General features: G+C 35.1%; 1 protein-coding gene across 1 annotated transcript in view; it reads right to left on the bottom strand.

Annotated features, from left to right (window-relative positions):
- LOC141481212 (dehydrogenase/reductase SDR family member 4-like) overlaps positions 1-15,874 on the bottom strand; it is a 63,804-nt gene that overhangs the window by 38,306 nt on the left and 9,624 nt on the right. The window contains exon 2 of the mRNA XM_074172407.1: positions 12,201-12,468. Coding sequence (XP_074028508.1) covers positions 12,201-12,468 — 268 coding nt within the window. The remainder of the gene's footprint in view (positions 1-12,200; positions 12,469-15,874) is intronic.

The raw sequence follows: 15,874 nt of genomic DNA, 5'->3' as shown, positions 1-15,874 counted from the left end.
TGCTATGGGGCTCATGGACCTGAAAACCACCATGACTGATGTAATGAGTTCTTATAGTACGTTCCTCAATAAATTCAAAAAAATTTTCTTCGGTTTCATATAAAAGACGACGCCCTGAGAAGAAAAGTCTCATGCCAATGTCTCAGAAAGTTTGGGATTAGCAGCGATATGACGGACGCCGTGGAGAGCTACTTCATTTGTTCTGAGAATAATCTTATAATTTGTTTCGTACTCATTTCACACGATTCAGCTCTTTGAAATATTCAAAGTCTGCCAGCTTTAGACTGGTAAGTCACACCTCTCGTATATGAAATGAAAGACGAATAATTTTTTCCGCATTGTTTATCTACAGATTTGTATATTATACCAGCGTTTTCAAGTTCAGTAATAATCAGAGTGATTTCTTCATCATGAGGGTGTGTAATTTTTGGGGTTTTTAGAAAATAGTGAGTCCAAGAGATCGGAAGTAATCGAAATCGACACTAACTACGACTGTATGTTTATCATCGAAGCGACTTATGAAGCGAATTATGACTTGATGGAAACGGTTTGTTGCTTTGTTGTTCCAAGGATATAATGTAGCCTTGATTTCCTTAAGTTTGGAAGGTTTTTGAGACCAGTGGTGAATCCACATATATACAATTTTGCCATGGAAATAGGATTTGAGATCTATCGGCAATGCTTTCATACTAAGAGTACATGCTGGATTTTTTACAGTTTCTCTGGCAAGTTTATCGGCTATATCGTTTCCATAAATCCCAGTATGTGAAGGAACCCATAGGAGGGTTACTGTCCTGGTATCTAGTTGTGTCATCTCCTTTTCAATCATATTTACCAGCAAGTGATGGGTATATATTTTCGACAAGGAAATAAGGGAGTTGAGAGAGTCCGTAAATATCAAAAACTCTTTACCAGGTGCCATTTTAATGAAGGAAAGAGCTTTATAGATGGCATAAAGTTCTTCAGTGATAATAGTGACAGATTCATGTAAAGAAAATATACAGTCGGTCTCGTTCGTTACGAATGCACATCTTACACCACGTGTTGTTTTTGAGGCGTCAGTGAAGATTTTCTGGTCAATGGAGGCCATGGAGGAGTTCTTTTTGAAAGTTTGGATTGGATTTGTGGAAATTCTTGCATCTGTATGAGGTTGAGGGAAAGCATTTTTCGTTCATGAAATGGAATATTTGTTTTTGTAGTGGGAGTGACTAGGACAATGAAGGGTTGTCTAGTTTGATGAGCTTGTCGCCTGGCTGCATATGATAGTGTCAGTTCATGTCTTCTAAGCTTTAAAGGTAACTCTCCAAGTTCACAGAGTAGGCTGTCAACCGGACTTGTAATAAATGCTCCAGAGATGATTCTGAGGGCGTTGTTATGTATTGTATCCAGAGCTTTGAGGGTGCTCGCGGAAGCAGACGAGTAGCATATGCAACCGTAGTCTAATTTTGACCTTATTAATATTCTATATAAAGTCAATAATGTCCTACCATCTGCGCCCCACTGTTTATGTGTTAAGCATTTCAACAGATTTAGTCTTTTTTGACACACTGCGACAAGATATTTAATATAGGTTTTCCATGACAGTGACTGGTCAAATATCAATCCCAAATATTTTATTTCATTTGTGTATCCTAGTGTTTCATTCTTGAAAGTTAAGGTTGGAGGATTTTGGATTTTATTCGGTCTTTTTGTGAAGATAATAATTTAGTTTTATTGGAAGAAAATTGAAAACCGCTTTTCCTTGACCAGTCTTCTAACTTATTAAATTCCCCTTGCAGAATATTGAATATTTTGAATATTTTTCCTTTGGTAGTTACTCGTTTTGCAATTGCTCTTTTCAAATTTGAGTTTAACAGATTTTCTGTTGTGTTATGGTGTTTATAAGCATTGAGGGCTTTTTTTCTTTGCTTCATAGCAGTATCGCAGTCAAGATTCAGGTACTATTTTGTCCCTCTCGATGTATTTCGTCTTACCTATCGCCTTAGTAGCCGATTCAATCAAGATACCTTTGAATTGGCAGAGAGTGTTATCAATAGAGCCTTCAGAAGTAATATTCTGCATGTTCATTTTGATACACTCTTGATACAGGTCCCAGTTGGCGGTCTCTACCTTCCACTTTGGTTCGTGTATATAATGATTGCCACTGTGTCGATTTTCTGTTATAATTATTGGGTAGTGATCACTTCCGTGTAGGTCGTCATGAACATTCCAAGTGTGATCAATGAGAATAGAAGGGCTACAAATGGAGAGATCTATGGCTGTTGAGGTTCCCGAGGACATATCTAAATGAGTATTAGAGCCATCATGCATAAGTGAGGGATTCGCTTTATTGGCTGTATTGAAAATTTTTCTTCCCACATTATGTTGTGACCGTTGAAATCGCCCAGAATTATTTTAGGTGACGGGACTTGCTGCAATGAATCATACAGTTTATTCTCGTCAATGTTATAGTTAGGGGAAATCTAAATGTTACAGAGATTAACCTTTTTTGAACAACCTAATTCTATCGCTACTGCTTCAAAGTCAGTTATCAGTGGAATTTGTTTTGATCTCAGATGGCTCTTCACGTAGATGGAAACTCCTCCTGATGCATGGAGTTTTATCTATTCGGTTTTTGTAAAAAATGTCGTAAGTTTTCAGATTTTCATGTTGTAGGTTCTTGAAGTTTATTTCTTGAAGGCATAAAATATCTGGAGAGTAATGGCTAATTAGTATCTGGAGGAAAGGCAGTCGAGCATGGAAACCGTTCAAGTTCCACTGAATAATTTTGTCATACATTTTACTCTCTGTTGATGTAAAATGAAAAAATTAAGTTTATGTAACGTTTCAATAAGTGAAGGAGTCGCTCTCAGTGTCAACAGTGCCGGCTACAATTTGTTTTACTATTTTTGTTTTCAACTTGGTTTTTTGCTTTTTATCTATTGATTTAGGATGGAGGGCTTCCAACATAGAAACTAGTTGGTACTAAAGGTTCGTTTCAATAAAATTCTGTAGTTGTTGAGTGGAAATTTTGAAGGGCTGTTGTCAATAAACTCTTTAACATCGTCTAGTAGGTTATATTCTGTTTGATTCTTTTCAGTCTTATGTTTTTTGGATTTCTTGTCATTCGGGGTTAAAAAAATTTTGGGATGATCGGATGGTGGTGTCAATATATCTGTAACGCTTCTTTTGTTTGATGTGTGGGGATCTATCTGGGTGTGATCTGTAGAATCATCAAAAGTAAGTCGTGGTTGCTTGTTAATAACTCTTGGCTGCTGATCGTTTTCACTTGATGTAGAATTGGTAGGGATTTTATGGACAGTGGCGGTTGTAATTATAAGGTTGTTATCGGGTATTTGGTGTAATATTTCAGGAATGGGCTGTGGCTCTTGAAGTAGGGTGTTTGGAGTATCTTTAGACTGGGATAATGTGGTCTGCGAGGTGCACTGGGATGCTTAGTGCCCAGCTTGTTTACATTTGAAATACAAATGCTTTTCTGCAGAAAGAAATATTCTATAATGCACTTCGTCATATTCTAATTCAATGTATTCAGAAACCTGTGATTTTCCTGGAGGAGAAATATAAACTTGTCTTCGAAACTTCACTAGTTCGGACTTCCATTGTCTATTATATAAAATGATTTGAAATCCCTGAAACAAGTAAAAAAGAATAATTAAAAAGAATAGTTGAAAATAACAATTATATTAAGCAACAATAAACCTGAAATGAAATGATAGTGAAATAACCTACAAGTAAAAATATAATAATTGACTAAATAAAAATTAAAGGAATGCAAAAAGAAAATAATAAAAAATAAAAAGTGTAGAGATTCCAAGTCACGTTAGTTCACGACGTTTCGATTGTTGGTATCTACAATCGTCTTCGGGTGATGACTGGACTGATTCCTCCGAGAGATGACTATTTTATAGGTCGTTGAAATACTTTCACTTTCTCTACTTTCCATTTTCCGCTTCACTGATTCCGTGAGAGATGACCGATTTGGCGGGAGTTGGTCATTTTTCGTTTGATGATGGGTTTCCATATGTTTCGTATATCTACGCTGGCCTGGCTGAATACGTTGTTGGACAACATGTATGCGGCTTCCTTAAATTTTCTCCTGAACCAATGTTCCTCTCTGTGCAAGATCTCAGCTTGGGACCACTCGATGTTGTGTTGATGGGTCCAAACATGGTCTGCTATTCCTGATTTGCTGGTTTCTCCTCGCTGTGTGTGCTTCTTGTGCTCGGCAATGCGAACATTCAATGGCCTCTTAGTTTCACCAATATAGGATTTTCCGCACTCACAGGGTATCCGGTAAATGCAATTCTTGGAATCGCAGTCCGCGTTTGGGGGCCTGGTTTTCGTGAGGCTGCTACGGATAGTGTAACCGGATCTGAAACAGGTTCTAATGTTGTACTTGGAACCAATTCTTCTTATCCTCTCCGATAATCCTCTGATGTAGGGAAGTGCAAGCACTGGTTGTGACGGTCATCACCCGAAGACGATTGTAGATACCAACAATCGAAACGTCATGAACTAGCGTGATTTGGAATCTCTACACTTTTTATTTTTTATTATTTTCTTTTTGCATTCCTTTAATTTTTATTTAGTCAATTATTATATTTTTACTTGTAGGTTATTTCACTATCATTTCATTTCAGGTTTATTGTTGCTTAATATAATTGTTATTTTCAACTATTCTTTTTAATTATTCTTTTTTACTTGTTTCAGGGATTTCAAATCATTTTATATAATAGACAATGGAAGTCCGAACTAGTGAAGTTCATCACGAAACATTGTCAATCACCTTCAAACAAACGTTGTCTTCGAAAACTGAAAATATGGCTGTATGCGGGATCCTTTGCGCTTATTCTCAGACACGTCATTGGCGACATTATCTTCAGGCCTAAATTCTCAAGGATTTTTATAAGGATCTCATGCGGTATGGTAGGACTCACATTTGACAACAGGAGTCTTTTTGATGGTGTTATCAATCTTCTTGCTGGTTTCTCAAGAACTGATCGACGTGTTTTTTGACGGACAAGTATACACAGATCCTGTTGTTGGAGATTCGGAAACAAAAAGTTATATATTTGGGGTTTACTACAGTCCCTAGTTCGAGAAGGTAATCCTGTATTCGGAGTCCATTCAGAGATGTGAAGACGATTGCTTGCTCCTTAGTGGGAAGCTGGTTTGATTTTTGTGATAATGCAGATGAATAAGATTTTGGCTGTTGAGTGATATCTGGGTTTTTAACGGTGGTAATTTCCATGTCGGTAGATGCCATACTGCTATTACTCATAACTGATATCCTTGCTCGTGCACCCACTGAGTCGAATGATGAGAATGATTTTAGGACTCAAATTTAGAAATAATTGTGAAACTGGCCAATAAACAATTTCTGTCACATTCACCCAAAATGTGAATCAAATTTATTATTTTTTCGGTAGATCATTTCATATCGAAAAATAAAAAAGTAGATTTCAAGTATAAATTCACATGCTCAAAAATTATTTTGAATATTTTCAAGCTTTTTTCTATCTTATTTTAATTATCATAAATCTCTTTCATTATGACATCAGTTTCAATAATTTCAATGGACATATCCCTGTGATCTATAGTTCTATCAATTATTTTCCCTAACTGAGTATCAGAAATCAATGGAAACTAAATGCATTTTTTTGGATTCAATGAATTTTATCATGACTTGTGGTTCATAATACTCAGAAATACTCAACAATGACCTGAAAATAACTATTCAAGTGTCTACCCTTTAAGGAGAGGTGACCATTGTTTGATATTTTCAATATTAGGGGTAGTCACCTGTTTCATCGAAAAATAGCGATCCAATGAATTTTTGTTCACGCAACACAAAACAAGTTGCGTGAATTGAATATGTTGGTGACGATATATATCTGAAGTAAGTGTATATATCAAATATTCATATTTATGCCCAAAGATTCATTGTATTTATGGAAATATTCATGAATAAAACAACATTCAAAATAATAATCATGAACCATTTATGGTGAAATTAAAGCAATTTTTAAATTAATAATAAATCTTCATTATGTCGACGGTGAATCAAATTCGTGGGAAATATTCTTTAAATGAACAGATATTCATGGAGTTCATGAAAATTTATTTACAAAAACATGATACTCAAACCTACTAGATTGGCATTAGTATACACAACTCGAATTTGAAGTTCTCTTCTTAGTAAGTTGTGTTTTCTAAGAATATTTAATTTTTAATGCAAAAATAGCACGAATTTATTCGATATGAAAGAACATTTTCAGTGAAAACATATTTTTTGATTTTAGCTTCCATTATAAAAAATGTCCCCATCCTATGATATTAAATTTTTCAGACTAACCATTAACTCAATTGGTGGAGTATAAAAATATAATATGGATAGCTTAAATCAATTTACAGTAGGTATCAGCGAAAGCTACGTTAGTGTTTTTCATGAATCTATTCATTTGAATAGTGAATTACGTTAATAAAATATAAAAAACAGTACATGAAAAGTATAAATGCATAAATCGGTTTGTAATATCAATGAAATCCACGTTTCAGTTTTCATAAACCAATTTATTTGAACAGCGGATTCAATTAATGAAATACATAAATGATTACCTCAGGAGCTCATAAAAGAGTTTATAGTATATTATTGTAAGGTAAGTTATGAGCCCAGGTGACTTTGAGGAGGTGCAGGCAAGGTGATTGAGGTGATGTTTTGGGGTTAACCTTAAATTAATGAATCAAAGAGGTTTTTTTGGTCGTCAAAAGCCACCACATAAAATGAAATGTGAAATTTTATGTGGCCACCACATAAACTTTCACAATCACAACTTTAGCCCCAATAGAAATTCCAAAATATTACATAAAATAGATAATCAAAAATTTCCTTAGACTTGACTTGTTTAAAGAGTTGGAGATTTCTAAAGAACTTTCCAATAATGATCATTGTTAGAATACTCAAGTAAACTTAAACAGAGATTTCCTTCCCCTTTATAAAAGGATTGTGAATTATTAATTAATCACATTTTACTAATATAATTTATTCAATATTTTTCCTCTACATAATTAATCAAATCCACAATGGATCACTCCTCAAGTTCGTGCCATTATTTTAACATGACACTTGACACATTCTGTCTCAAGTTGTCCTTCTTCATATAATACTTTGACTGAATCACATGGCCTCAATCCAAAAATGTATTTTCTTGGCTATAAGCCTATATTGTTTTATATAAGTCATATATTACAAATGTGCAATGTACTTAATTTGATACTTCCTGTGTCCTGACAAGTAAGATATCTTAAACAATTTTTCCAAATTTCTTAACCTTAAAGATTATTAAAAAAATTTTACAACTTCAATTTTCACTAAACTTCCGTTTTAATTAGATCACTTACTTTCAGGTGAGCACTGATGATGACGAAAGTCGAAAGCACTTTGTAAGTGCTTAATACACTTTAATACAAAAAAACCTCTTCGATTCATTAATTCAATTAAGTGTATTCAGCTTTTCCAAATCTATTTAACCTTAAATGACCTTCATTCACTCCCCATATTTTCGACATGGTGACTTTGATCTCGAATGAACTAGAGCTAGTTACGCGGCTTTCTTGAAATATTGAACCTACACGACACAACATACCCAAGGTGACTTTGAAGGAGCGTTTCGGGTTTCACCCTGAACGACCTTGACCTACGTCACATGACCTTGAACGACCTTTAGTTTAGAGCACGCATGATGATTTACTGTAGGTCATTTCAAGATCGAGATATTCTGCCGTTCACCTAACGGATGGCTTTTTACACTTGCTCGCTAAGCAGATGGTTGCCATATTTCGTTCCGCCAGAACGAAGGTGCAAGGATGTTGAAGTGCCGGCCATTTTCTCACAAAATACCCAGTAAAATCGTGGATTATTTTCAACTTCCATTTTCCGAAAATGTTCCTTCAGTTTCATATATAAGACGACTTTCCGAGAAGAAAAGTCCCATGTGAGACGATATTCCCAGGCGTTCTAGTTGAAAAATGAGTTTTGAAGTGTGATCTTTTTGGTATATTTTCAGCCGTAAAATCCAAATAAAACATGAAGAAAATCTGAACGACACACGCTAGAAACGCGGAATAACTAGCAAGATAATGCGGCACGTTTGAACACACCAAAACAAGGAAGCAGAAATCATCCACAGGAACGAATCCCAGAATGAAAAGAAGTTCCAAGAAGCTGAATATATGATGGATAACAGAGAATTCACTTCAATCGCAACCTTTAATTATGCATGTGCACGAATACGAAAGTACATGTTGCCCACAATAGTGCTGGGCGGAGTATAGCTTGAAGAATGTTAACTTTCACGGCCGGACATAACTGTGCGAAAGCTATTTTCCGGGTTTCTTAGTCGTGGTCTGCAGGTTTTTATGTCTGACGTTTCGTCTACCATTGCGGTAAACATCAAAAGCGATGTGGTAACGTTCGCAGTGCGTTCACATCGTTTTGACCGCATTAACTATGATGCTCGTATTTGACTCTGGTTTTATGTTATTGTTAGTGGGCGTGACTAGGTTTCTCTGAATTACCTGACCTTATTTGTGTACCTGTTAGGATAGGTAGCCAGATTGCATTGATGTTAATTGTCTTTTATTTTATACGGAAATCATCCCTTTTTTTGAATTTGAATTTCTATTGCCTCTTTATATAATCTTGGATAGTTATTTTGAGTTATATCGAGTATTACTGTATCTTCGAATGATATAATGAGAGTGCCTTCTTTGTTGAGAGCATGTTCGGCTACAGTTGATTTGTCGGTTTATCCGAGTGAACAATTTCTCTTGTGTTAAAAGAGACACCTACCCACATTTCTATTCGTGGTTCCAGTGTAGACCAATCCGCAGCTACAAGGAATCTGGTATACCCAGGATGTCGATAGAGGTTCTTTAGGGTTCTTAACTGACAGACTTTGTCTGATAGTTTCTGTTGGTCTAAATATTGGTTTCACGTCGTGTTTATCTAAGGTTCTATCAATACGGTCTGTAACATTCAAAACATAGGGAAGCAAAGCAGGTTCCCACACAGCACTAGATATTCATGGAATACTCCCTGTATATCATAAAACGAACGTATATATTCCAAATATTCATAGAATATTCTTGGAATTTATACATGCCTTTAGAATATTCATAGAATATGCTTGAATGAATATGGCAGGATTATTCCCGAAAGAATGTGCATAGAATGTCTATAAATGGATTATTCTCCCTTGAATAAGAATATTGTCGATCGAATATACCATATGGTATATTCTTAGAATATATCCCCACGGTATATTTTGGAATATTCTATACAATAGAATTTTGAATTATATTATAATAACGTATTCAAATAATTCAATATTATTAAAAACAAAAATATTTAAAGATCTTAATCGAATGCATAACCTAATGTATATAACCCTGATAGTGTTAACCAGTTTTTGAACTCAACGCGAAGATTCTGGATGAATTGCTCCAACAGCAACTGTTGGAAACGACAAAAAAATTTGAATGGGCCAATAAATGAACCAATTGCATCAATAAATTGGTTAATTCTCATCCTATTTGTCTTTTTGTATTTGAAATTATTCAATTACAAAGCGAAAAATCCTGGAAACAGAGAAATGGGAAAGTGAAGAATTGGAGTAAACGTTTCTTATTGGTCAATTGAAGTGTAGCGCGCGACAGTCTAATAAGCTCTGTGAAAGCGGCTGTACCTTAATGCATGGTAAATTTGCGTTAAATTCGACATTTGATTCAACATGGCGGTTGCCGTGACAGGTTCGCGTGTGTATTGCATGGTGTGTTGGTGTTATTATCAAAGTATAATTCTGTCACGTTCAGTGTACCATTTATAATTTGGGGTTGTCCAATTTGCAGTACAGCGAATAGTTTGATTTTGGATCTTCAAACAGGAGAGTTGCATATATTCAGTCTTCAAGAAAAGTAAGTAAAATGCAATAGTATCGATAGTAAAGTCATGGTGATTAACCTACTATACTTCATTTTAGGTTCGAGGAGAGTTGGTGTGTGGGATTTGTTGATTTGACTAAGTACATGTTTGAACTAGAGTGATTTCAGTTGTGTATCTTCAATAGAGAAAAGTAAGTGAATGACACATTCTTTTGTATCATTTGTTTTCATAATTTTTATCACTCGTTTTCAAGATAGTATCAATTTGCCCAAAAGGAAACAGAGTGGTACCTGGTACAGGCAGGTGCGCCAAGGAACTGAAAACGTAATGAGTATTTTTCAACACAACAATGCAAGTTGCTCTCCAAGTCATAAAATGTTGTAAATGTTCATGAGTAACCTATGCGAAAAATATCTATTTGATTTTTATTCCAGTTTTATTGTGCCACTTTCAAATAGTGATAATGAACATTAATGTACATTTTGTTCCAGGTATTACTATTGAAACACTGGCTGATGCATTGTTGGACAAATATAAGGAAAACTATTCTGGTGAGCAAAGTTTGGATAACTTTAAGTAAGTGAAATTCCTTGAAGAACCCATCATACCACTCATTTTAAATACTTCATTTGTGGGTTTATTTTTTAAAGTGAGAAACCTAACCTAACCTATTTCTTGATGTAATACACTTTTCCTTTTTCAATGAAATGATATATTTATTATTTTTTAATTAGTGCTGATGAATTCACAGAGTTGTTATATTAGTATATTTTTTAGTATACATTTCTTTGAGAGTAGGAACATCCTAATTTGAATACATTTCTAATATTTGTAATATGACAGTATTCAGGAATATTTTATTCAGTGAATAAATATTTTGAATTAGATTTTTTATTTTTAATATTGGTTGAAACGTCAAATATTTCAGTGTGAATTGTTTTTGAAATATATTTGTTTATGAATATTATGTGTTTTATTACTTGTGTGAATCTTGTATCAAAATGCAATATATACATGCCTAATAGCGGTTACTCGTCACATTCTTGGAATATTCCAAATATTCCTAGAATATTCATAAAATATATTTAAAGAATATTCTAAGGTGTTTCTCTATTGTATATTCCTACAATAAACTAAGAATATCCTGAATATTTTATGAATATTCCTCGGGTTCTATTCCTGGAATATTCTTAATAGAATATACCTTAGATATTCTAAGAATATTATAAGATATTCCAAGAATATTCCCAAGGAATATTCTTAAAATATATCAAAGGTTCGCCAGGAGCACTTCCAGGAAATATTCTCCAGAAGAGATATATATATATATATATATATATATATATATATATATATATATATATATATATATATAAATATATATATATATATATATATATATATATATATATATATATATATATATATATATATATATATATATATATATATATATATATATATATATATCCATGGCATATTCATAGCATAATACAATATCCTTAAATGTATATTCATCAAATATACCTGGAATATCGATTGCCATGTGGGTTGCCGGTCAAGGGAGAAGCTACTATCCAAGAGTATATAGAGGCAATATAAATTCAAAAACAGAGGGATACTTTCAATAGAAAAGAAGAGGCAATGAACATCAATAAAATCTGGCCACCTGTCCTTACAGGTACTCAAACAAGATCAGGTAATCCAGTTAAGAGAAATCAAGCCACGCTCACGGATAATAATATAAAACCAGAGTTAAATAACTCGAGCATCAACTCGGGCACTGCGACCGTTACGCCTTTGATAATAACTACCGCAGTAGTAGACAAAACTGCAGGCATAAGACCTGCAGACGACGGCCAAAATACCCGAAGAAAAGCTTTCACAGAGTATAGCTTAGTTGCATATGAAATATTGGTTGTTTCGCGACTTTATCTTTATTTTTCGATTGAAATTTTCGTATATTTCCCGACTTTTCCTGGTCTTGATTTTTTCCACATATTTTCCAGCTTATTTCGATTATCTTGACCGCTAGACACCCAGCACTCAGTTTTTCGAAAATAAAAATTTATATATTTCGTGTTCAAAGTAGGAATGTAATAAAATTCTGGGTTTAAATTGTAATTCAATAAAATATATCGTATTCAAAGACATACTTCGATAAATTTATTGTTATTAAGTTCAGGCATAAAATTTTCTTGAATTATGTCTTTGAACTCGGAATTTTGTTGGCGTCGTGAATAAACAGAAAACGTACCTCCCAACTTCTCTGCTGTCTCGAATAAATGTTTTCTATCATCTGCATTAGACACGTGACATACTACACCAAAAGCATTATAATTTTTCTCGCGAAGCTTGCTTACTGCTTCATCAACGTGTTTCTTTTGCCTGCTGCACACAATTACTGTTGCCCCTTCTATTGCTAGTTTTTCGGCAATCGCATAACCAATTCCGTATGTTGATCCGGTTACTATTCCTATTTTTCCTTTTAAGCGTTTGGATTCCATGGCACACTCAATTTTTTCCTCGAATAAAAATCATTATATTATTATTTAAAAAATTGCATTGTCATCAAAACTAAATGTGTGTATCAAATATCAGATCAATCTGTCAACAGGAAGGGGGACAAACTTCCATTACTAAATTTGACCCGAACAAATAAACAGGGCAGGCTAAATAAACCGTTTAATAAAAACATGATTTTGTATCAAAAACTTACTCTCAATGTTATTATTATGCTACGAGAAATGGAAATCTAATCCAATCACAATTTTAAAAATTATTCGAAAAGACGCCACACACACACACATAATGATAATAATAATAACCAAATGTACAATGTGCACAAACTACGACAGGACGTAGCCTATAAAATCGTCAAGAGTTCAGATTCCCTTCTGTGCATGGTCCGCGACCTTGGTCATAATAGGAATCGGAACATTTCTCTTTAAAGAAGCTGCTCAAGCAGATGGTGAACTCGGAAGTGAACGAGTAGATCGCAACTCAGTCATCGAGTTGGAATCCGTTTAGTAAAAGGCCCATATAAAAGCCGTATAGATCACTTCACTTCTACGGCAACACAATGATAAGCCAATGCATGGGGTCTTCAACAAAATTGAAGACTTTGGCTTATCAAAGCGCCTGACTTTCTCCTTCCTCAAGTCGAGTGGGCTGAAGTCGGGTTCATCATGGCCTGCCAGGATGGTGTCTTCAACACCTTAGTCTACCGCAGTCGCGTGATGAGTATCGAGGTTCCTGACACAAGGTGCAGGGCCTGCCGCGAGGCATCTCAGAATACAATGCACTTGCCGCCAGTATGTCCAACATATGCGGTCTCGGCTTATATCCATCGACTAACGCGGCTCTGAGAGTGCTTTATTATCAACTACGGCACTCTTACGGTATTAACGAGACACCGGTGTTGCCCTACGCTCCGGGGGATATTGAATCCGTTGTGGAGATCAAGAAGGACCGAATTTATTGGAACTATTCCCATCCTCAGGCTCATACAAGCTAATTAGCCTCATGTAGTCTCGACCACCAGAGCAGGATGATATTTGTCATGGAGTTTTCAGCTCCTGGCGGGACGGTTGTTCTGATTATTAGAGTTCTTGGTGAATTGATGCCATTTCTTCTCTCGAATCTCAAAATCATGCCGGCTTGTCGCACCGCGCTTGCTCAGGGCACATGATTCATGGATCTAATGATCACTTACCCCACGGTGTGGGGAGTCGTAGTGGGTTAATAATGCTGACGCGCCCTTCTGAATGTATCGGGGCTTCAAGGGATAGGGCATGACTAGCCCAACCTTAGGCATTTCTCACATAAATTGTACACTACATATTTGTGATTATGAGCTGATAAACAGGAGAAAAGAGCAAAGTTTGGTGGAAGACTCGCAGCAAAACCGTCAAGCTTTGACAGAAAAGGAAGTGGGAACTCTAAATGAGGCTGAGTTTGGTCCTCTGGCTGAGCCCTCAAAAGAACTAATATCTAATTCAGTTTTGAGCAGTTTTGCTTCGAATTCCTTATCCTACCAGTCCAATGAAGGGGTGAATCATTCTATCCGTGTTTACTCAGAAGAAGATAGTAGTGGCAAATGGAGTTGCAACAATAGATCGGTGATACATTCCTCAATCAAAACTCTTGGGTTCAATGGTTTAAAAAATCTTGGAAACACCTGTTTCATGAACAGTATAATCCAATGTTTATCAAACACGGGATGGTTGCTGGAATACCTAAAAAAGAATGCATACATGGAAGATATCAATACTACTATTTCTAGTATGAAAGGGGTTTTAATCAAATCGTTCGCAGAAGTTATTAAGGAATTATAGTCAGAAGATTCATCTGATAGAGTAATTAACACAGTCTACTTCAAAAATCAGATTCAAAGATTTGCCCCTCGATACATGGGTTCTGCCCATCAAGACGCCCACGAATTCCTTCGATATCTTTTAGAAGGTTTACATGAGGACCTCAACAAAATTACTGAGAAACCTGAACCGATCTTAACTGAGATTGACGAAAAATTGAGCGATAACGGAAAAGCACAAGAGTCTTGGCAGAGATATTTGAATATGAACAACTCCAAGATTGTAGACTATTTCGTTGGTCAATTAAAATCCACTATGAAGTGTACACACTGTGTACACTTATCAGTAACCTTTGATCCTTTCTGGGATTTGTTCCTTCCCATACCACAAAGATCTGGCCAAGTGAGTTTGTCACATTGCTTAGATTCTTTCACAAGAGAGGAAACTTTGGATGGAGATGAAAAACCAATGTGTTCGAGGTGCAAGCAAAGGAGAAAATGTACAAAGTCCTTATCAATCTATAAGTTTCCCCGTATTTTAGTAATTCATTTGAAAATATTCTCTCCGACGGAAAGGTTCAGAGGCAAATTGAATGTTTCCATTTACTTTTCTTCAGATGGATTAGATATGAGCAGTTATGCAGCGGACAATGTGGCTCCTTGTCGTTATAATCTATATTCACTTTCAAATCACAGTGGGACTACTTACAACGGACATTACACAGCATATTGCAGACACCCATATAGTGGCACGTGGCATGAATACAACGATTCACACGTGTTCCCAATTTCGCCAAAATCACTTGTGAGCAATGAGGCATATGTCCTCTTTTATGAACAGGAGGGAACGAAGCAGCACCTTTGATGTGATTTTTTTTCTTCTTTCCTTTTTTTATAATCTTAGTTCTTTGAATTGATTTGTATTTCTTTATTCATAAATAAATAACAGAAGGTGATAGTTGTACTGAACTGGAATCCTTTAAAAATCCGATTATATTATCTTTCAATGAGTTTTATTTATAAAATGTTGAAAGGATAGTTGCTATGAATTCTTTATTTCACAAAGGATTGATTCAATATAATAGGGGCAAAACGACTCCTAGGATCGTCTTGCCCACACTCTGAGGATCATCTTGGATACCGGGGTGTCCAAGATAATGCTTTAGCAAAGATTTAAAAATAGTGAGATATATGTTGTTTTTATTTTGAAAACCAGCAGATAGATAAATTTGCTAACCTAACCTGCTTTTACATCAATTTTAAATTATTTATAATTGAAATTACAAGCATTCTCCCTTAGGTGAATCATCTCGTACACCTTTCCCCTACTCTGGGAAAAATAACTAATTGAATGACCTCAATCATAATCACAAACTCAAATTTATTGATATGGTATTTGGTAACTACAAGGTTGCAAAAGAATTACTAGATGCCATTCGAACTTCAAAACATTTGAATAACAGTAACTAAAGTTATTTGAGAGCTTTCTGACCCTTTAGCGATCTCGGTCACGATGTTTCTGCTTACAAAATATTTTAAATGATTCTGGAGATTCTGATTCTCTTCGATAATTGGTTCTCAGATAAATTAAAAGTAAATACATTCCAACTCATAAA

This window comes from Leptinotarsa decemlineata, unplaced genomic scaffold (genome assembly GCF_025532065.1).
Source record: "Leptinotarsa decemlineata unplaced genomic scaffold, Ldec_3_MD MMD2_tig00000090_RagTag_RagTag, whole genome shotgun sequence".
Taxonomy (NCBI): Eukaryota; Metazoa; Arthropoda; class Insecta; order Coleoptera; family Chrysomelidae; genus Leptinotarsa; species Leptinotarsa decemlineata.
This window is presented reverse-complemented; position numbering and strand designations above follow the sequence as displayed.